Below are 24307 nucleotides of genomic sequence, written 5' to 3' on the forward strand. Positions count from 1 at the left end.
TATTCGTGACTCGGAAGAGTTGTTCGAAGGGCTCAGTCCATCGTTTGAGAAGAATCGCAGGAATTTTTTTTGAGCAAGTTTGACGAACTTAGAGAATATTTCAAATCTAAATTGGGAAGGCAATTAGAGAAATATAATCCGATAACGAGAAGCTTGAAAACACGTTCAGTGTCTGGCAGCAAAAACATCATGATTTGTCGACGAAGGTGGAACGATTGGAGATGGAACTGGATAAAGCTAACAGAAGTGCTTTAGAAAAGAATGCGATCGTGCTTGGACCACCGATGAGCGCCCAGCCCAGGAGAATGCCAAAGACACTGTTAAAAATAGCAGTTGCAGTAGGATGCCCCCTAAAGGATGGAGACGTTAGTGTGGCGAGACGATTGGTAAGCAGGAATTCATCGACCAGAACTGCACCGCTTCTTGTGTCCTTTGAGTCCACTACTACCAAGGAGCTCCTATTTCAGAAAAAGCGTGAATATGGAGTGCTGGTGGTGATTGCATCGACTTGCGATTCTTATTAAAGATTCGCTCATAGTACCGGAGATTCAACATGTTCACAATGATGGCTTTCATTATATACATTTGCGCATTGAACCGGGTGGCTCACCAATCGAATTCCATGCAGTTTACCGACCCCCTTCTCAAGATCCACATATCTTTTTCGAAACACTAGACTCCATACTTGACTCTTTAAAGCCTCACTTCCAATTATTGATGCTTGGCGATGTCAACATTTCAGTTAATAAAACAAAATGTCCTGTAATCGAGCGTTACTTAGATTTTATATGTTACGGTTGCCAAGTCTCCAACACAAATATAACTCGTCCAGCAAGCTGCAACATTCTTGACCACGTTGTTTGCTCAGATTCGATAGCCGAAAAAACCTTAAACGAAACAGCAGCACTGAATGTAAGTGATCATAGCCTAGTGTTGACTACAATAAACTCAAAAGAAAAACAATAGCTTATCGAAAACTTGAAAAAAATATTGTATCACATGAACAAATCAATGAGGCCTTCCAAACCGAGTTCCATAACATACAGGCGAACAGTCCCACAGAAAAACTAGAAAAACTCTGCTTGTTATACAATCAACTGAAAGATAGGTATTCCAAGACAGTATCGAGATTCGGGAACGTAAGTGGAGATGAATTGGGCACACGCTGCGGAAAGATGAAAACGAGATTGGAATCCAGAAGGACATCGAAGAAGAAGCAGACCCAGAAACTCGTGGCGGCGAAGCCTAGCCACTGCAACCCGAACTGTCGACGAGAATCTTGACTGGGACCAGGTGAAGACGCTGGCTGCGGATCGTCAACAGTGGAGGTCTTTTACCACGGCCCTATGCACCGGAGGATCGGCGCGGGATCATTAAGTAAGTAAGTAGTATCACCCGAAGGTATCACAAGGTTTTCCAGAAATCCACCTATAAAGAAATATGGAAAAACTTTAACAACCAAATAGGAGCAAGTGAAACACAAACAGAAAGGATAAGGATTGAATTGAATGGAGTAATCACGGAGGAAGGGAAAGCAGTTGCCAATGCGTTCAACCATTTCTTTTGTTGCATTGGAACTCAACTCGCAGCTACGATTCCTCTTAATATTCAGAGTAGTGTAGAACATACCACTAGCAGTAACAATATATACTTTCGGCCAGCAATTGAGCAAGAAGTTATAATTAAAATCGGGAAGCTAGATCCTTCAAAATGCCCGGGATCAGATGGAATTCCACCTAAGTTTGTTAGAACCAATCATATAATTTTCGCACCTTTAATATGCGAAGTTTTCAACCAATGTAATCAAAATGGAGAATTTCCGGAGATCCTTAAGATAGCACGAGTTATACCTATCTTCAAAACAGGCAAAAAAAACGATTTTAGCAACTACCGCCCCATATCAATACTTTCGGTTTTCAGCAATATTTTGGAACAGCTAATAGCAGATCGGGTCTTGAAATTTTTGAAGCATCATAGAATACTGTATAGTTACCAATACGGGTTCCGTGAAGGATCGAGTACTCTGACAGCGGCAACTAAGCTGGTCGATACCATCTACGAAGCTCTTTACAATCGAAAGTTTTTAGGAGACTTGTTTCTGGACTTGAAAAAAGCCTTCGATACGATTGAACACGTCATTATGCTTCGGAAACTGAGTGATCTTGGAATCAGTGGCAACGCGAATGCTCTTTTCGCCAGTTTTCTTGCCAGTTATCTAGTTACCTCGGAGATCTATCTGTAGGAGTTCCCCAGGGCTGTAATCTAGGGTCTCTTCTTTTCATTCTATATGTGAACGATTTGCACAAACTTCGTTTGCATGGTAAGCCTAGGTTGTTTGCTGACGATACATCGTTGTCATACACAGCAAAAATTATTTCCTGTAAAATTACGCAAATGTCCTGTAACAAAAAAGAAACAGGACATTTACCGCAAATTTACAGGTCGAAAAACAAATTACGTGACATTTAATTTTTTTTTTTTTTTACAATTTCTTTATTTGATTAACTGGTTAATCGCCGCGATGAATTGTTTGATGTTATCATCGACTTTTTTCGGCGAAAATAAAAACGAAATTACTTGCCAGTTGGTCCAAACGTTTCGAGCTACTTTTGGCGTTTCGCTCCTCCTCAGTGGACCTTAAAATTAATTTTATTAATAGTATAATTTTCCATTTTACAAGAACTTATTATCTTACTTTATCTAGCGATCGTCGTACTGTTATTCGCTGTCTGTTGTTTGTTTTTGATGTTATGTTTACATTGATCTGTCAGTGTCTTGATCTTTGGTAAAATGGAGTTGTATGCTGATTTGAAGTTAATTGAATCTTTCTGTTTGTTAACAACGTCGTTGTCGCCCCTAATTTTAATGTGAAACATTTCTGCACAGATTCTGGTGTTGTACTTCGAGACTTTTTCTAAAATTTTGGTATTTTTAAAATCAAAAACATGACCGTGCTCGATGCTATGTTGTGCAAGTCCGGTTCCTCCTATTTTTTTGTTTTTAACATCGTTTTTATGTTGTTCCAATCTTTTTTGTAAGAATTGACTTGTTTCTCCAATGTAGGATTTTTCACATCCTCCACATTTTATGTTATAAACCACATTTGCTGTTTTATCTTTTGGTATTTTGTCTTTAGTTTTTGTGAAAATAGTGTTCTTAACTTTGTTTAAAGATTGGAAGGCTACATTAATATCGTATTGTTTAAAATATCTGGCTAGTTTCTCACCTAGACCTGCACAGTATGGAATTGTAATAAAATTTTTGGGTTGCTCATTTTTTGTTTCACTCAGACTGTTGTACATTTTGTGGGTTCGTTCTTTTATAATTTTTGTAACAAGTTGTTGAGGATAGTTATTTATCTTTAAAATATTCTGTACTGTTCTTAGTGTTCCTTCTCTATAGTTCACATTAGACAATTTTAAAGCTCTATCAACTAATGCTACCACAGTGTTAATTTTGTGTGAAAATGGACTTACAGATCCAGAAAGGCCGATATTTGGATTTTGGATCTGTAAGTCCATTTTCACACAAAATTAACACTGTGGTAGCATTAGTTGATAGAGCTTTAAAATTGTCTAATGTGAACTATAGAGAAGGAACACTAAGAACAGTACAGAATATTTTAAAGATAAATAACTATCCTCAACAACTTGTTACAAAAATTATAAAAGAACGAACCCACAAAATGTACAACAGTCTGAGTGAAACAAAAAATGAGCAACCCAAAAATTTTATTACAATTCCATACTGTGCAGGTCTAGGTGAGAAACTAGCCAGATATTTTAAACAATACGATATTAATGTAGCCTTCCAATCTTTAAACAAAGTTAAGAACACTATTTTCACAAAAACTAAAGACAAAATACCAAAAGATAAAACAGCAAATGTGGTTTATAACATAAAATGTGGAGGATGTGAAAAATCCTACATTGGAGAAACAAGTCAATTCTTACAAAAAAGATTGGAACAACATAAAAACGATGTTAAAAACAAAAAAATAGGAGGAACCGGACTTGCACAACATAGCATCGAGCACGGTCATGTTTTTGATTTTAAAAATACCAAAATTTTAGAAAAAGTCTCGAAGTACAACACCAGAATCTGTGCAGAAATGTTTCACATTAAAATTAGGGGCGACAACGACGTTGTTAACAAACAGAAAGATTCAATTAACTTCAAATCAGCATACAACTCCATTTTACCAAAGATCAAGACACTGACAGATCAATGTAAACATAACATCAAAAACAAACAACAGACAGCGAATAACAGTACGACGATCGCTAGATAAAGTAAGATAATAAGTTCTTGTAAAATGGAAAATTATACTATTAATAAAATTAATTTTAAGGTCCACTGAGGAGGAGCGAAACGCCAAAAGTAGCTCGAAACGTTTGGACCAACTGGCAAGTAATTTCGTTTTTATTTTCGCCGAAAAAAGTCGATGATAACATCAAACAATTTCTTTATTTGAAACGGCTCATACCTTTAGGCTTTAAGGAGCCATATTTTGGTAGTTTACAATTGTTTGCTTAACTTAACACTTTGTGAGAGAAGAAAGTAAGAAAGAAAGGGAAACATGAAAATAAAAAAGAATTATAGACAAAGATCGATAGCTTTTAGAAAAAGGTAAAATTCGAACTTGTAGTCCAAATCTAGCACAGCTAGTACATCTCTCACTGGAACATTAGGTGGTTTTCCTCGGGCCCGAAGGAAGTCTATTAAATTTAATTTAAGTGTACAACTTTTTTACAGGAAATTTGCTGTAATAATAAATGAATCTTCGTTAACTTTAAAGGAAAACAATTTAAAATTACAGGTTTTGTTGATTACAGGTTGATTTATTTTAAAGGTTGCAGTTTCAGTGACACGTTATAGTCAAATTTTTTTTCTGTGTACGAGCTCTCTGATGTTACGACAATAATTTCCCAGATGTCAACGGATCTGGAAAAGTTCAAAGCTTACTTAGATGTCAACCTTCTTTCACCTAACCTGGATAAGACCAAGTAGCTACATCATCTTCAGCTCAACCAATCGGCGCTCTTCCTACCAAGGAAAGCTTCAAGTTGGTACAGCTGTCATAGAGCAGGTGAAAACCTTCAAATACCTGGGTCTTCATTTCGATGAACGCTTGAGATGGGGCACACATATTGATTGTCTCAGAAAAGACCTTAGTGCCATACACAGTATTATATGGAAAATATCGCGATTCGTACCTACTAAACAACTAGCAAGCCTGTATCATGCATTTGTGCAATCCAAGTTGCAATAAAGGGTGATACGGTCAAAATTTGATCAAGGGAAAACGCGTGTAAATCGGTAAAATCGTTTATTTAAAAAATCAAATTAAATTTCTTTTCAAGTTTAATTAGTATAAAACTCAGGAAAAATATTCAGTTTGGCTTCCGCTTTTAAAAATCCGAATTGCCGGGCCTTGCGCTTGACCCCTGCCATCGAATTTTGTACAGCCACCTTGTCCACCTTCTTCCCCGCAGAAAGCCAGTTTGCCTTGAACTGCTGCTCGTCCTTAGCAGTTTTTTTTTGTCTTCTTTAGGTTCCGCTTGACAATAGCCCAGTATTTCTCAATTGGGCGAAGCTCTGGCGTGTTGAAGGGTTCTCGTCCTTGGGAACCATCTGCACGTTGTTGACGGCGTACCCTTCCATGGCCTTTTTACCGTAATGGCAAGATGCCAAATCCGACCAAAACAGTACGGAAGAACCGTGTTTCTTCAGGAAAGGCAGCAGACGTTAATTCAAACACTCTTTCACGTTAATTTCTTGGTTGACAGTCCCGGAAGCTATGAAAATGCTGCTTTTCAAGCCTTAGGTACAGATGACTTGCCAAACCAGATATTTCTTCGCGAACTTTGACAGTTTCATGTGCTTGAAAACATCTGCTACCTTTCCCCTTCCTTTTGCCGTATAAAACTCCTGTCCCGGAAGCTGCTTGTAGTCGGCTTTGACGTAGGTTTCGTCGTCCATTACCGCGCAGCATCGTCGTGTACAGCCTTCGGGATCGCGCTTTGGCCGTCGTATTTTGTTTATCATCGCGATTTGGAGTCAGTACCTTCTTGTTAGTCGATAGTCCGGCTCGTTTTATGACTCGATGCACGGTTGTTGACGATACACCCAGCTTATTTGCGGCATCTCGGAGAGAGAGGTTAGGGTTTCGCTTGAAACTACCGGCAACTCTCTTTGTCGTCTCAGTTTTTCCCTACCTGTCGAGATCCGTCGATCGACCGCTGGATCGTCTATCGATACTACATGTATCGACTCAGGATTTTAGCCGAGCACGCACATGGTCGATTGCTTTCCGAGTCGATGGGTGTTGGGTGATAGAGAAACAACAGAGAGGTCAACGAAGGTGGGCAAAGAACACATGCGAAATATACATGGTGTGTATCGATAGAATAGCCAGCGGTCGACCGATGTAGCTCGACTTGCACGCATATGGGAGCCTATTCCGTCTCGTTTACCGTGGTGTGTAATTGGCTAACGCGCCGTTATACGTAAGCGGAAATAGAGGGCTCAAGTCCTGCTGGTTAGCCGTTGTAGGATGTTTTTCGAGAAATTTATTATATTTACGGCTTTTTTTTTTTCTTTCTTTCTTTGGTATCTCATGTTTCTCTAATACTTCCCATGTCGTTTGAAAAGGAGAACAGAGCAGGCCTTGCTCAAGACCGGGTGTATTTTTATAGACGGCGTGTTTTTTCTCTCGTTTTTGTTATGGTTTGAGTTTTAATTGAAGGCTTGTAGAATTAATGTCTGGTCTGTGAAGATGTAATTCATGGTGCAACCCTATTCGGGAAGTGAATAAAATCTACCAAATCCATGTGTGAAATAGAGTATCAATCGAATTTTCAAATAGACTCGAGCATGCAATGACCGTGAAGTGAATTGTCGAGAGAAGAAGCCAAAATGGCGTCTTAGAAATGGGCTCTAAATATGCCTGACGGGAATAATATTCTGTGTCAGTGAATAAATTCTTAACATTGTGGAAAATTTGAAATAAACCTGGGAATTTTTTCGGAATATTATTGGTCGTTCAGCTCTTGGCGAGCGAGATGTTTGAAATACGTTGTAAAAGGAAACAGTTAAATTTTCACATAGAAAACTATCATTTGAAGAGTTTTTGATAAACTGAAGAAGGGGGCAAATAATTCAGTCTTTTTGCAAAAATTTGGAGAGCTTTTTCGCGAAAAAATCAACGGTGCTGTGTAGTTTGCCTTTTGTTTGAGGATGAAGTGTAAAGATTTAATGAAAAGTGCTCTGGTGGCTTCAATTTTAAAAATAAAAACTCGATTCAATTTTGAAATTTTTCTCCATTGATCAACGTGAGTGGATTTTTTTTTTCATATATTGCTGTTTCATTTTTCATGAGGAGATGCATATGAATGAAAGTTGCCTGGAGAAAATTTGGTTGGTACTGGAACTGGTTGCTACGTCTCGCTCGCACCAGCATGTTTCTTACTGACCAGTTTTGACGAATGGATGCAGCACGCAATGGCAAGATAAGTATTATTTTTTCCTCCTTTTATGAACTGTAATGAATGAAAGTGATACAGAAGTAAAAAAAATTGGGAAGAAAATTGTTTATGTTACATTATTTGGAAACTTCAGATGATTTTCTTTACCGGAGCAGAGTAGGAAATTGAGTTGACGAATTTGGTTATCCAGAATATTTTCTACTGATGTCAATCTGATGAACAGAAAAAGGTAACTGCGCTGTTAGCTAGGGTTTCAGTCATGTATTAAATTATAGTATTAAAAAATAAGAGATGAAAGTTTCAGTATCATTATGAAAAATCATTAATTTATGCATCATAAAGTCTAAAAAGAATAAATTGAAATATTGTGCTAGTTCGTTGACTTAATTCGATTTCCGGGACTCATGGAACGATGTGGTTCTCTCTGTAATTGTTTGTCTTTTTTTCCAGTTTGTGTTATTTTACTCCGTGGAATACAGCAGTTCTCAATCTTAGAACAACTAGAGTAAAAAAAGTTAATTTTCAATATTTTAATGTGTTTAATGAGCTTTTTTTTATTTTCAAAATTAGTATGCCAAAAATCTACTTGTTTAATTTTCACCGTCTAGGGCTAAATTGTTCTGTATTACGTGTGCTCTGCTGCTCTGTTCGATGATCTAAAAATTAGTCAATAGCAATTCTATACAAATACTGACCCAAGATCAGTAAATTTTGTTTTAGTTTTGTTATTGTGGTTGTTGAGTAGTTTATCGATAAACCTACTAGTATGAAATAAAGGATTCTCACTATCTCAAAAATGATAAATTCCTAACTAATTTTTTCAGGATTGTAATTACACCTTCAGTGCTTCATAAATTTTTGAAAACTTGTTTTAGTAGACAGGTGTCATTTATTTGGAATATTTCTTTATCAAAATTGCCATTTCAACATAGTTTTCGGATGATGCTGTATCGAGTTCAAAAATGAAAATGAATTTTGTGGTATGGAATTATTTGTAGCTGAATGATTTATTTGTTTACTTATTTATTAAGGACCTTTTTTGAAATTCGGTCCCTTGCTGTTTCCTTATTACAAAGTAATACTTAATTTTGGTATATAGGGTAAAATAGCTAGATTTCGACAGTTTTTGATTGTTTTGTCAGAAAAACTATTTTTATAAATTAATTGAATAAAGTTTTTCAGTTCAAATAAGATTGGTTATATGAATCAGACTTTTTTCTTTATCACATTTTTATTGATCAAAAGTTCCAAAACAACGTTTTTATTATCCTTTTTCTAAAACCTCTCGATGATCTACTTTTCGACATTAAACTTTAGTTTTCGACACAAAAAGTTTTAGTTTTCGACAAGCATATTTCCACCTGCTTTGTTAGCTCAGGAATATGAATAATTGCATAATAGTTTTGTTTGTCTACTTCACGGCGATTTTTACACCATGGAAACAGTATAAACATTCCTAAGAAGATGGGTGTCGAAAAATAGATTATAAGGTGAATTTTCAGCGCTAGTTTTCGACAGCTCAAAAAAGAGTTGAAATTACATGAAATGTTAGCAAAAATATAAAATAAATCACCGAAAAGATTGATTTCAGAACCTTATCCATCCGTTGATTCCTCTTATGTTGCTTTTAATCGAATAAAAGGGGAGTTTTTCGTGATTCAAAATCATTCTTATCTGGTCGGTGCGATTGAATTGCACAGGTGATTTAGAATGTTAATTTTAAATCATTGATTTACTACTATTCAACATATTATTAAGAAGAATTTATATATTCAACGTATACTAAAGTGGGAGAGCAAAATTAGAAAAATATGAACATAACTGGCTTAAGACACCAAATAGAAAACTAAGCCTTTCATTGAAAATTTGTCGAAAACTAGCTCCTGTCGAAATCTAGAGTATCTACCCTAATTTAATGAATTTTTAATATTCTATAAATTTCATTGCCATTTCTCTGTCGTCTGTAATTATTTAATTAATTCATCCCTTTTCTTTTAATGTTTTTCGGAAGCTCAAAATTTATTACAAATATTACAATATTTAAAGTCTACTATAAGAGTATATCTATCATGAACATCTATGACATTTCACATTGTCGTATAAGAATATTTTCAGTTGGATTTCGACAATTTTAAAACAAGTAGATTTTCATCGGCTCAATATTTTGAAAGCAAAAAATCTAAAGAGCTATGTTTTTGAAGTTAAATTACTAAAATTTATTTTCAGCATAAACATCATACCTATGTGGTTATATGTATTATTTTAAATTTACACATTTTGATTTGTGAGCAATCACGAAATCAAGCTGAGGTAAAGAGTTGAATTGCACTGACGAGTTTCCAAAAACGATCTTAGTGAGTTATCACAACCTACATATAAAAAAAAAAAGGAACAGATAGGACATTCACTTCATCCATTGTCAAAACTTTAATATTTTGAAATGAGTATTCTTCGAAGTTTGATAGAAGTATCTTCAATCTAAAGGGTCGTTTTATGAAACATATTAGTGTATCAGGAACAAGAATTAGGAAAACAAGTTAGTTTAAAGAAATTCAAACACTTTTTTTAATTTACTGATAAACTTCTTTTCACTGTCTCAAAGTTAGAAATAAGAGTTTCCTTAAGAAAAATCTTGGAGCATAGGAGGTGTAGGAAAACTCGACCAAAATGGATGTATAACCTCTCCCCTACTAACAAAACCCTTTCCATGGATATTTGAACATAGATTCGCAGACGTATAGACGGTTTCTATAGTTGGTGATATTGACTTACCACTGTTTCTGAATTTTTCAAAATTAATCTTTGGAGTATGGAGAGACAACAGGTTGTGAATTAATTCTATGAAGTATCCCACTAACAATCCTTCCTTCATCCCTCATTGACTACTAGGACGTGACCGGCGCCGTTATTGATCATTTTCAAAGGGAGAGCATGAGTTTTGTGCATTGTGAATGAACTGTTTGTCCCAAGCACCATTCTTTTGGCCCTTGCACAAAACTGATGGCCTCGATCAATCACGGAGTAGCAACAATTGGCGAGGTAGAACTTGTTCTGCTCAGCCACCCCAGCGATCATGGAATATGAAATGCGTAAGTTGAACAAAGTCTAATCAAATATTTTATCTGAAGTTTTAAATAAATAATCATATCTAAGCACTTCAAGTTCAATGATTTAAGGTGGATATGAGTAGTCAACTAAGCTAAGCTAAGCTAAGCTACTTCCCATATCGTTTGAAAAATGTGATCATTTTAAGGTACGAAGATGTACATAGACCAGTGATCGGCAACCTTTTGAGTCGGAAGAGCCAAAAACCTCAAATTTTCAAAATTTTGGAGTTTGAAAAAGCCACATTAAAGATTTATTTTTTTATTAAAAATTCAAAATAAATGAATGATCAATGAACATGAGTTTTACGAAAATAACTTCAAATGCGTTAGAGTTTTTTTTTCTAACTCTTGGATTTTTCTTTTCATTTTGTTTTTGATTATCTTTAAGAACATGGATTCTCTTCTGGATCGTCATCTCTTCTTACATGGTTTGAATGTATATCAATTTTAATACGTTGGCAAAATCGAGTCAAAAAAGTTTTAAGTGCATATAATGCTTATATGAATATTTTGCATGATGATAATGCGAAGGATTTGAACTTATTTACAAAAGTAGAATGTTTATAATTTCTTTGGCAAAGACAAGCTTTTAAAATAACGAAGTAAAGAGAAATAATTTTTTTATATTGGAAAGCTTTTTTAAGACACTCACCAGATTAAGTTAATCCTTTCCGAAATCTAGAAGTATGAGGAAAAAATCAAATAAAAATTATTTAGTCGAAAATTTTAATATTCAAAAATTATGCTCCTGCCTGACAACTGATAGGATTTTAAAAATTCATGAATCAAGCGAACGAGTCTTCAGAATGTTATGCATCTGGAAAATTTATAAATGTCATTTCATGTAACATGTGATTCTTTAGTATTATGTGTCCAATTCGATGAAAAATACAATTTGGTACATCATGTGTATATATTATTCATCAATGCCTGTCGAAGCTTAGTTTGTTTGAGTAAAATGTTATTTGACCAGTATAAATCTCTTAAAATGAAATTATGTAGCCTTAATGTAAAAACCGTGACAAATCATAAAGAAACAGTACATTTGAACTAGCAAAAATTTGTTTTTATAAATATTTTTAAAGTTTAAAAAAATCAATAAAAATAAATCAACGATGATTAACTCTCAATCGCAAATGAAAAAAAATCCGTTATTGCAAATTTATTCAAAATTATTGTGCTTTTCGTGTATATTGGCTGCACGCATAGCACTTAAAATTTTAAATATTTATGTTCAAAGACTCAAAGGTATTCATTTTTTTTCATTACATACTATTAAATAAAAAAAAAAACTGCTGCAGGGCGAAAATGTCAATTTAGTTATTGCAAACAAATATTTAACCTGTGGTGAAATTTTCAAATAGTTTATCCGAATTGTAATTACTATTTATTCACAATGATGATTCGAGTTTGAAAAGCTGTCAAACTTTAATTTGTAATTCTCAATCCTTAGTTTTGAAATTTTGAATTTCAATTTCATGTAGATATCTGTTCACTTTTTTTATTCTGTTATTTATTGAACAGACTTTCCAGAACTTTTCTGTAAGAATCAAGGCCTGACAAATCCGGGCATTGGATTTCTAAATTTAAAACTCCAAACCGGTTAATATCCGGGCAAATCCAGCCAAAATCAACTTATTTTTTGAAAAATACAAGTAAAAAACTGAAAAATAAACACACCAAAAATGATTTTCTCTACCAAGGCACATCAGAGGCGTTCAAATCTTATTTAACAATTTCAAAAAATGCATGCGAATTTATTTTGTAAAATTAGTGGAAAATTTGGAATTTCATAAAAAAATTGTGAATAATCCTGAAAAACCCGGGCCTTTCTCCTCGAGATACGGCAACCAGACCGAGCCTGGCATCATCAAATTTTTTCTTTGAAAATCTGGGCAAGCCCCGGATGAAGCGGTAAATTGGAATGCTGATGGCCGTAAGAACGGGGGGCGTTTTTGGGGTTAAACCCTCTCCCATGAGGGTCCAAGAAAAGCAAGCAAGGTTTTTTACTCAACACTCAATTTTTGGTTCTCAATCAAATTTTAATGATCATTATTCAAGTAACAAACTTAGAACTTTAGCATCAGTTTTAATTTCAGTCCAGTCAACCCACACTAATCCCAGGTTCAAAATTCTGCAACAGTTATTTAAAATTTTCTCACTTTTTGATTGAAACTCAATTCTTTATATTAAATTTTAAATGAGAATCAATTCATTCCTGCAATTTTGGTTCCAAACTGTCTAAATCATAATTGTATTTTTGTTTTTATATTTGGTGTTTAAAATTTTTGATTTGAAATTTGAATAATTATTGGAAACTTTTGATAGAAAGATAAAGTTTGGAAATCCTGGTTCATACAAAATTTGATCCATGAATTTCCATGAATCCAAGCATTTTCAAAATTAAAATGGTTTATTTTCAGAATTTGGAAAAAAGAATATTAGAAACCGTCCTGAGTATTTGTATTGTTTAAAGAGTAAAATTCTTGAACTTAATTCTTATGCTAAATTCAGGTATAGCCAAGCTTTAAATGGCCATCCACAACTGAAAACTCGGAACCAGATCTTCATTCGAAACTCATATTAAAATTCAGATTTGCAAGTCGGATGAGAAAAACAATCTATAATTAATGATTCATGCTTGAGGGCTCTGGAATATATTTCACATCTTGGTCCATTTTTTGATTCCGAATTTGAATTTAGATCTATTATATCTATTATAGATTCGGAAACAGATATTAAATTTAATTTTTGAATGCAGGTTCAGAATTTGGATTAAGAAATAATATTCAGAATTCAATTTCCGATTTAGATGGTAAATTGTGTTTTATAAAGTTGATTGGTAACGTAATTTTAAAATTTCAGCTGAAGATCACAAATATAAAGCAAAACTTTATTTTATTTGGAAGTTGGCTTTATGAAAAAAAAAACTGATTTCTATTCATGAAAAAATCGTCCACATGATTTTTTGCTTTGGAATTGATTTTAAATGATGAATGTTTGCTGATAAAGAAACATGTAATCTTCACGAGGAAAAATCTGCAAGGAGTTTCATATTCTCTCGGTGTTTTCATTCGTTTATCTTCAAATAGCAGCTTTTAAGATAGACAAATTTCGAACTCAAATATTGAATTTAGAAAATATAAAATATTTTACGTTGTTAGATACCAAAATAGAGTCTGTCCAAAAACTTCTTTTTTGTAAATGATAAACTTAGGTTTTCCTGTGTTTGTGTTCGATTGATTCAAAAATATTCAAACGTATGGAAATAAATAATTTGATGATAATTTAATTTTATTATTTTAAAACAACAGTTTTTCTTTGCATTTATAGTTAATGGTAAACTAATTCTTGATTTCTATGCTGATGCTTCAAAAACAGTAAAAAGAAAAGAAATGGTAAAATTAGGCTTCTTAAATGCTATTTTGCCATTTGGTCCTTTCCGCTTGTTCCTACAGTGGATGCAATTTTAAGATTCTTTACTGAACCTATTAAAATCCGTGTGCAAGGTCATAAGACTTCATTATCACTTCAGCACTCAGCACGATCTTATAAATATTTTATCCAAAAATATATATAATATTAAAGCAGTTAACTAAAGAGCCGCAGCTTTACATCAAAAGAGCCACATGCGGCTCGTGAGCCGCAGGTTGCCGACCTATGACCTAGACGAATTCAAAACATTAGATTTGATAATTTCATTGGAACGATTACGAAATCTGTGATAATCAATATGTTGAATATTGCATAACACATTACGAATGATAAAACATTTTTTTTTTGTGTGATGCTATTTCTCAAACAAGAGCTCAAGAACAATCCTGGAAGTTTAATTTGCAGGTAGAGTATTTTCGAACAAATAATTCATTGTGTTTATGAGATTCAATGCATGCAAGCTCACACCTACTGTAGGTTTATAAGAATGAGTTTTTCAAAGCATTGCTGTATTAGTACCGAAAATGGCGCTCAACAAAATCGATATGCTCATTGCGAGAGTGTTTGCTAGCTGCTGGTTTGTGACGGCTACTTTGAATAATGAAGACATCGGTATTTTTACTGGTGGTGATCCGCAGGCCTTGGCTTCAGTGATGGAAATGCAATGTCAAACACAATCCAACATTCAGGTGTTGTACGAGTCCAATATGAGCTCTTCAATGGAACGGCTCCTGCAGAACTCTCTTTCATTAGCCCAATTCGACTACAGCGTTGCTTCACTGGAAACAGCTTCACTCCAACGTTCAACTTCTAAGGATTGCTTGTTGATTTTTTGGGAATACACACAGTTGAAATATACTGAACTTGGCCATTGCTCAATTTTGGCAGTGGTTTCAGTTGATTTGTTCTCCAAATTACTGAAAAGATTCCTAGCCATTCGTTTGCACAGTGTTCTTTACATGGTTGTTGATGATGCCAAGACCAGATGGTATTACTACGATCGGAGAAAACAACTTCCGGTTGAGTGGATCCCGACCAATAGAGATCCAAGGGAGCTGCAACCACATGATTTGCAAAATCGTGAAATCTATATCGCTTTAGAGTACACTAGCGTTTATACAAACTTGGTTAATTTCATATTATCGACAATAAACTGTACCGATGGCTTCGACGACATGGTGCTGGGCTTGATCGTAGCGGACCCGTCTCGAAATTCTGCAAGCCTAGCGCAATACTTCCTTCTCGCTGTCAACGAGTACGATTCCATTAGAATGTTAGTTCCCAGAAGTGAGCGAAAATCGCTGGTATCGGTCCTGACGGATCCCTTCGACTGGTCAATCTGGATCATATATCTCGCATTGATACTGGTCTGCACCGTATTTCGTACGGTCCTATCGCGACGCCATACGATTCATTGCATTCTGACCCATCTAACGGACGTGTTTAACAATGTTGTGTTCGGGCAACCGATACATTACTTCAAGAAGCTGGAACAATACTCCAATGGATGGTTCATTCTGCTGAATGTGGTGCTGATGGCGGGCTATCAATCGTTGGTGATTTCTTTTCTTCTTTCTCCTCGCGATGAACCAGACCTCACGCTGGACCAGATCAACGACACTTGCTGTTGGGAGGATAGAGGAATCGATCATCTGCTGCAGGGTTACAATTTCAAACATCATTCTTGTGTCGATTACAATCTGAAATCGGTGTATGAAATTACGTATTCCGACGGATTAGCCGTATGTAAAATAGTACGGGAATTTGAAGCTACAACTATTCGAAGATTTCAGCCTTACAAGGAAAATTTGTTTGCCTATGCTGTTTCGGATATCGAAATAGCACGCAACCCCATGCTTGGCATTTTCAAAGGAAGTATTTTCGAGGCTCGGCTTTTTCAAAAACTTGTCAATGTCATTTACGGAGAGGCATATTTAAAGCAAGCGCTCACAGAGAATGTGCCGGACTATGTCAAACTAAACCTGTCGGTTTCGATTGGGGTGCTGGATCTACTGTTGGTGTGGCAGATTCATGCAATCGGACTGGCCCTGGCAGCGATTGTCTTTGCTGTGGAACTGCTTTCCTCGAAGCGATTTTGTAGAAAGAGCTTATTGGAAGTTTAAGTGATGAGAGTTAAAAATTGATTCAATTTTTGATATTATGATTCAAATTTTGCAATGCACTTCAAGAACATAGGATTTAAAAATATTTTGAAAAAAACAATAAAAATTGTTATTTAAAAATTAATTCCTTTACCCACAGATAAAATTTATCGCCATAAAGAGTGATACGGTCAAAATTTGGTCAATATCAACTTGACGTATTTCTTTCAATTTTGCATTTAAAAAACCTAAACACCCCTCATTTTGAAGGTATGTGTGTGTAGAATGTGGCTCCTATTTTGATTTTGGAGTTCACTCTTCAGTTGTCAAAATGCCGTCCAAGGAAGAAGAGCAGCGTATCAAAATTTTGCTTGCGCATCCCGAAAATCTGAGCTACTCGCACGCAAAGCTGGCAAAATCGCTAAAAGTTGCCATATCAACCGTTACAAATGTAATTAAAGTGTTTGGGGAACGTTTGTGGTCAGCCAAGAAGTCTGGATCGGGGGGAAATCGAAAACCGGAAGCCGCTGAGACGACAAAAAGAGTTGCCGGTAGTTTCAAGCGAAACCCTTACCTCTTTCTCCGAGATGCCGCAAATAAGCTGGGTGTATCGTCTACAACCGTGCATCGAGCCAAAAAACGAGCCAGACTATCGACTTACAAGAAGGTAGTGACTCCAAATCACGATGATAAACAAAATATAACGGCCAAAGCGCGATCCCGGAGGCTGTACACGACGATGCTGACGAAGTTTGACTGCGTGGTAATGGACGACGAAACCTACGTCAAAGCCGACTACAAGCAGCTTCCTGGACAGGAGTTTTATACGGCAAAAGGAAGGGGAAAGGTAGCAGATATTTTCAAGCACATGAAGCTGTCAAAGTTCGCGAAGAAATATCTGGTTTGGCAAGCCATCTGTACCTGTGGCTTGAAAAGCAGCATTTTCATAGCTTCATTCCGGGACTGTCAACCAAGAAATTTACGTGAAAGAGTGTTTGAATAAACGTGTGCTGCCTTTCCTGAAGAAACACGGATGTTTCGTACTGTTTTGGCCGGATTGGGCATCTTGCCATTACGGTAAAAAGGCCATGGAGTGGTACGCCGCCAACAACGTGCAGGTGGTTCCCAAGGACAAGAACCCTCCCAACACTCCAGAGCTCCGCCCAATTGAGAAATACTGGGCTATTGTCAAGCGGAACCTAAAGAAGACCAAAAAAACTGCTAAGGACGAACAACAGTTCAAGGCAAACTGGCTTTCAGCGGCGAAGAAGGTGGACAAGGAGGCTGTACAAAATCTGATGGCAGGGGTAAGCGTAAGGCCCGGCAATTCGGATTTGGAAAAGCGGAAGCCTGACTGAATATTTTTCCTGAATTTTATACTACTTAAACTTGAAAAAGAAATTTTATTTAATTTTAAATATACGATTTCACCGATTTACACGCGTTTCCCTTGACCAAATTTTAACCGTATCACCCTTTATAAAACAAAGGTGCCTTAAAATGCTGTACCTTTTATAGAAAATTTGAATCCTACAGAGTGTGAAGTTTTTGAGTTCAAGGTCGGAGTGACGACGCGCAAGCACTGAATTGATATGGAGTTTTGAACGGATCTGTACACAGTTCTGTTTACTGAAACATTAAATTTTCTGTAAAAACAAAAAAAAAATCAGCCAAAATCAAAATTATTTCCAGAAAACAGGGATAAAACGAGGCTTATCAGGTTATCAGGAGGAGGACCTTCAAAAATCAGGCAAATCCTGAAAAATCTGACACATTGGCATTTCTGATGACAGGTGATGATAGTCAACACCATGATGGATCTAGTATGGTGGTTTCACATGCCAAATCTCACGTTCAGCCAAATTAAAAAAAGTTTTGACTGCTGGCTGAAGTGTTTACGAAATAGGAGGGTCAGGGATGCCAGGTGTTTGAGATATAGTTAAAACCAGAGAAATTTGGAAAAAAGTCGTTTTAGTTCTGTGCACAAGCTTATCGTTGACCAAAGATCAAAAGATTTAAAACCAAATTGGGTTTAAGTTTATTTTATTAAAATTAGACTTCCAGAAACAAAGTAATGATTAGAGTATGTAATGATTTCATTTTATTCGGAACAGTTTTTTGTATCTTTAATCAAAATACACTCCGCATTTTTCGGATGATCCGAAATTGCTGTGATTAACCGTTATAACAGGAAAGATCTTTTAAGGGTGGACCAAAAAATCAAAATTGTAAACCGGATGTTGCTTTGGTTGCTTGTCCGATCGTTGGCAAACTCAGGGTGTTCACCATCGAAGCGGCAGTTGAGGCTACATGCTCTATTACTCGATTGGATCTTCTGGAGCAGCGATGGCAACAGACCTCCTGAAGCACACGGATGAAAAAGTCTACTAGTTGTTATAAAAATTCGTATCGTTACCTCTTCTATGCCAATGATTTTCAATTAATTTTTATTAAATTTGAATCTACATATACTAGATTCATCATGGTCAACACGATACACGGAGAATAAAAAAAGGTATGAAATGAGAAATGAGGTCATTTTTCCCATTCACCTAGCAAAAAGCATAATGGCAAATTTTACCTTTTTCGCATTCACCTAGCAAAATAGTAAATAATACCGTTTTCCCATCCACTGATTTAAAAGGTGCTAGTTGGTTTGGTTGGTTTCAGCAATAAAAATAAAACAAACAAAATTTATTTTAAAAAATTTATATTTATTTGAGATAAATAGACTTTATTGTTGAGTCAATTCCTAGCCAGACTCGTGGCAATTCGGCTTCGCGTTCTTCCGAGCTACCATGGCCACTTCTCCTTTCGACTAATCCGGTCAGGTCCGGCTTTCCCGGAATGATATCTAGAGGATGATGTGGAATACACCTCGAAGCTCTGTGGGCCAATCTGAAACAAATGCAAAGTACTATGACGAGAACCAGCACAACTAAATGATATCTAAAAAAATACTAATCATTATATTCCGATTTTCACATATTGGGCACGAAGCAAGACTTGTTCCTGACTGGCAAAACAACTTAATTTCAATAAACGGGCTCGACAAATAGTGACTTTTTTCTAGATGAATTCTACCGTTTTGTTTATAGCTCAATCCAGGTCAAACTCACCTCAGTACGAGGTAAGTTTTACCTTTTTCGGATTCAACTTTTTTTTCTAAGTGAATTGTACTTTTTTATTCAGCTAAATTCAGGAGAACTTCACCTCGCTACGAGGTAAGATTTACCTTTTTTGGATTCACCTTTTTTCTCGGTGAATTGTACTTTTTTGTCTGCTTGATTCAGTTAAACTTTACCTCGCTGGAAGAGACACGAATGCCGCAAGGATAGTAAAGTGTCATTAATAAAACCTTTAAAAAAAAATTTACCTCACTTCAATTTCAACTCGAAAAGGCAGAAGTTACCTTTTCGGTTTCCACGAGCGTTCACCTTGCTATCTCGGTAAATTTTACCTTTTTATTATTTTCCGTGTACAAATGTTTACATCATCACACTATAAACTGAAACTACTCATACTGAGGTTAGCAGTATAGCATGTAGTATGTAGTATATCACAATAAGTAGTAATCGCATTTTACTCAATGAGTACTTTCCCGGTTAGGGAATATGAGAAGTGGAAAGTGACAAATAGCTATCGCTAATGTAATATGTAGATATTTAAGGACTTGACGAACTATCTTGAATGAAGATAAACTCTATTCCACCACTTAAACCTGTGTTTTCAACAGTTTAATTTTTTTTTGTTTTGTAGAATTCTTACGATTCAGATTCAGATAGACTATCACTAGTAAAAACTTTTTGAATCTAGTGAGGTTAGGTGACTGGCATATGATACTTTTGTTAACAAACTGTTACTACTCGGTTGAATTGGAGGTTAGGTTATCTCGAAGTTCAGAAGAGACCATCTATTCCAATCCGTCAAGCACTATCCTCACACTAGTGCTCAGGACTCTCGGGCTCTGTCGCCGCTGTCCTACTCTAAGCTATGCTACTCTCGTTTCAATTTTCCTCTTCAGTCTCCCGTTCTATTTTTCTTTTCCGGGTCAGCCAGTTTGGTTATAAACCCATAAAAATAGATTTGGCGATGTACATAAGTTTGCTTTGAATTTAATAAAATTCGAGAGTGCTTTATTTCAATTCAACTTGCGGAGGATCGTTATTTTTTTTCTATAAACTCAAACTATTCTGAACGATTTAAAAAATATCAGATTTATATCAGTTATCTGCTCTTTTATTTCAAAAGCTCGTCTAGTTTTTACATATTTGATTTTCAGTCGGTTTGACGACTTTTGACTCCCAATGCACCCGGGTGAAGTTCAATTCAATATAATGAATTCGTGTTTCTCTATGATGGTTTTATTGTTGCTTCATCTCAACAGACAAACCATAACAGAGAAGGCAAGCAATAAAAAATGTGTTACTCAGCCACTACTACTGGGTAAGGATGGTCCTGAAAAATGTCGGCGCCCAGTTGTTGTAGTTCATTGATTGTTTTCAAACATCATGACCCGACACTTCCTCATGAGTGAGGGCGCGATGCATATTGGCATTCAGGTATTAGGCATTAGCGATAGAAGGGAGAAAAAAACACAACCATCTCAAGTAACCTCTTATTTGCATACAAGACATGATTTAAGTCTTCCTTCTCGAGATACACGCATCTATATAAGCATGTTTCATTTCTTTTGTAGGTGTTTTTCTCTTCTCTTATGTATGGACCAATTTAGATTCTCATCTTATTGTTCATTGTGTACCATCTCTTGGTCGAGCATCATTCGGTTCAGTAGTCAACTAACAAAAAATCGAACAATCATCTTAGAGCCCACAAGAAGAATGAAAAGAGTCTATCTCTAATAATAACAACAACAGACAGAAGCAGAAAAAAACAACAACATTACAGCTTCCACTTATGACCTGAGTTTTTTCCGCTCTCTCTTTTCTGTTTCTCCTCCAGATTTCCTCCGACGCCGAACGGCGGAAGGCTGCGGACATTCGAGTGCAGAGGGACCTGTACGAGCTACGATTGACTCAACTGACCAAGTCTGCCAAGAGCGAGATCCAGCGGCTGGTAAGTTTCCTTTTCTTACTCGTTTCAATCGCGATTTCATACATTCGCCTTGAAGAGGTGGACGTCAGCCGTTCTCATGTAATGTTTACGCAAGAATTGGTCCCTGAATAACTGAATCAGCATATAATCTGATTTTTAAACTCCCATGCCCCAAACTGAATATCTGTTCCCATTGAAATTGCTATTCAGCTAATATGGAACTTTCAAAGCTCACCAAAAACAAACAGAGGGCCTCATTCAATAAAATGTGCGATTTTAAACCAAAATAAAAACATTGTGAGATTTTAGTGACAAGCGTTTTGTATAAGTAGACAATTGAAAAGCAATTCCAACCAATAGCATAGCAAAAGCAATGTATAGCAATGTAGAGTAATGCAATAGCAATGCAATAGCAATGCAATAGCAATGCAATAGCAATGCAATAGCAATGCAATAGCAATGCAATAGCAATGCAATAGCAATGCAATAGCAATGCAATAGCAATGCAATAGCAATGCAATAGCAATGCAATAGCAATGCAATAGCAATGCAATAGCAATGCAATAGCAATGCAATAGCAATGCAATAGCAATGCAATATCAATGCAATAGCAATGCAATAGCAATGCAATAGCAATGCAAAAGCAATGCAATGCAAAGCAATAGCAATGCAATAGCAAAGCAATAGCAATGCAATAGCAATTCATAAGCAATGCAATTGCAATTCATAAGCAATGCAAAAGCAATGCAAAAGCAATGCAATAGCAATGCAATAGCAATGCAATAGCAATGCAATAGCAATGCAATAGCAATGCAATAGCAGTGCAATAGCAATGCAATAGCAATGCAATAGCAATGCAATAGCAATGCAATAGCAATGCAATAGCAATGCAATAGCAATGCAATAGCAATGCAATAGCAATGCAATAGCAATGCAATAGCAATGCAATAGCAATGCAATAGCAATGCAATAGCAATGCAATAGCAATGCAATAGCAATGCAATAGAAATGCAATAGCAATGCAATAGCAATGCAATAGCAATGCAATAGCAATGCAATAGCAATGCAATAGCAATGCAATAGCAATACAATAGCAATGCAATAGCAATGCAATAGCAATGCAATAGCAATGCAATAGCAATGCAATAGCAATGCAATAGCAATGCAATAGCAATGCAATAGCAATGCAATATCAATGCAATAGCAATGTAATAGCAATGCAATAGCAATGCAATAGCAATGCAAAAGCAATGCAATGCAAAGCAATAGCAATGCAATAGCAAAGCAATAGCAATGCAATAGCAATTCATAAGCAATGCAATTGCAATTCATAAGCAATGCAAAAGCAATGCAAAAGCAATGCAATAGCAATGCAATAGCAATGCAATAGCAATGCAATAGCAATGCAATAGCAATGCAATAGCAATGCAATAGCAGTGCAATAGCAATGCAATAGCAATGCAATAGCAATGCAATAGCAATGCAATAGCAATGCAATAGCAATGCAATAGCAATGCAATAGCAATGCAATAGCAATGCAATAGCAATGCAATAGCAATGCAATAGCAATGCAATACCAATGCAATACCAATGCAATAGCAATATGAAACCAATAGCATTTATCTTAAAAACTATTTGGGAACCACTGAGCGGTCACTTGTATGATGAATGCATCCGCAGCTTTACCGGTAAATCCCACCCAGAAAATGTCTAACCGCAAAGCAAACTAATTCGAATGGGCGTGAAGTTCTTCAGAATCCTTTTCGATGTGCAGTTCATTCAAGTGCAGAGATTTATGAATGAATCATAATGGTGCGCTGTTTCCTATGTGCAATATTGTCTGATGCTTGGTCAGCTTTATGGATTAGTTTTTCGTTTAAATTTAGGTGATTTTACATAAATCCAAGCTTCTAGAATGTCACTAATTTTTTAACATTATACATGTTCATAAATTGTAGATTTCAAAAAGTTACGAAGTCAATTTTGCATGAAGAGAAATTTTTGGTTGATGCTACAGTTTCTTAATTATTTAAATAGCATCTGCCTGAAGCTTTTCTAGATGCCGTTCCAGACTAACTACACTAATGCGTACCGATTTTGCTGTTGTCTTTTGAATGAGTTCTTTTAAGCAAAAGCACAAGAAAAAGCCATAACGCCCGCCGTCCTGCTATTCTCATAATAAGCACTTATGTGTTTTTGAGCCCCCGGAGGCATCTTGGCTGGCAGCTCATCTCGAGACAACAACGCATTTATCTACGTAATATGTGGCCAATGGAGTCCAGAATCCACACCGGATTACGGTCATTATTTGGGAGTGGGTCTTAACCCTTTGCTCGCTTGAGAGATTAAAAAAAAGTTTGATTCATGTCTTCAAGTTTCGTTCAATATTCTAAAAGTCTTAATTATAGTAACAGAAATTATAAAGTCAAGATGGATTCCAAACAAATTGAATTTTTCATCAAATTCCTAACTGATTTGGTCATTTTCATCTTCAGTGTACTCTTGGGATCGGTAATCGTTCCAAAAATTGCAAATTTCTGCTACACTTTAATGATACCCTTTGGCCAACGATTCTTGACTCATTCATGTTTCTTGACTTCTAGGGGTAAAACCAAAATCAAAAGTTAACTTTCGAATGCAAAGAAAGCCATCCAGTCGATCCAGAGGCGTGAGAACTTGCCCCAGGGCCCATGGGCTTAGAATTTAATTTCGCATGGGGCGTTCATACTCATTCGGAATCCATCATCAGGGAGCAAGACACTGGAGCCGAGATTAGAGCGCAATTATGACAACGTTCGGAATGGGGAACACGCACGCGCTTAGTTATTACTCATCGAGCTTCTAAGTTGGAATTCTCCACAGACAGACAGCGAGTGGTTGCGGGTTTACTGAAAATGAAAAACGCTTTTGCTTCGGGCATCATAAGCATCAGCAGTCCAGTCAGGGTCAGTTAGCTTCAGTATGTCCATTCATCTTTCTTGGCTTTGGTTCTATCCGTTGGCATTCGAGGTTGAAATTTTATAAAATTTCCCTAAGATAAACAAATTAAAAAAATTATCTTAATACTAGCTGACCCGTTGTGCTTTGCTACACCTTCCAAAAATAAATGTAATTTGTAAAA

At 36.0% G+C, this 24307-nt stretch overlaps 1 protein-coding gene across 3 annotated transcripts in view; it reads left to right on the forward strand.

Moving 5' to 3' along the window:
* Positions 1–24307, forward strand: part of LOC129750587 (janus kinase and microtubule-interacting protein 3-like) — a 483814-nt gene that overhangs the window by 56779 nt on the left and 402728 nt on the right. For all 3 annotated transcript variants that reach the window (XM_055745554.1, XM_055745552.1, XM_055745553.1), the window contains exon 4: positions 21094–21207. In XM_055745554.1, the coding sequence (XP_055601529.1) occupies positions 21094–21207 (114 nt within the window). The remainder of the gene's footprint in view (positions 1–21093; positions 21208–24307) is intronic.

Source organism: Uranotaenia lowii, chromosome 3 (genome assembly GCF_029784155.1).
Source record: "Uranotaenia lowii strain MFRU-FL chromosome 3, ASM2978415v1, whole genome shotgun sequence".
Classification (NCBI taxonomy): Eukaryota; Metazoa; Arthropoda; class Insecta; order Diptera; family Culicidae; genus Uranotaenia; species Uranotaenia lowii.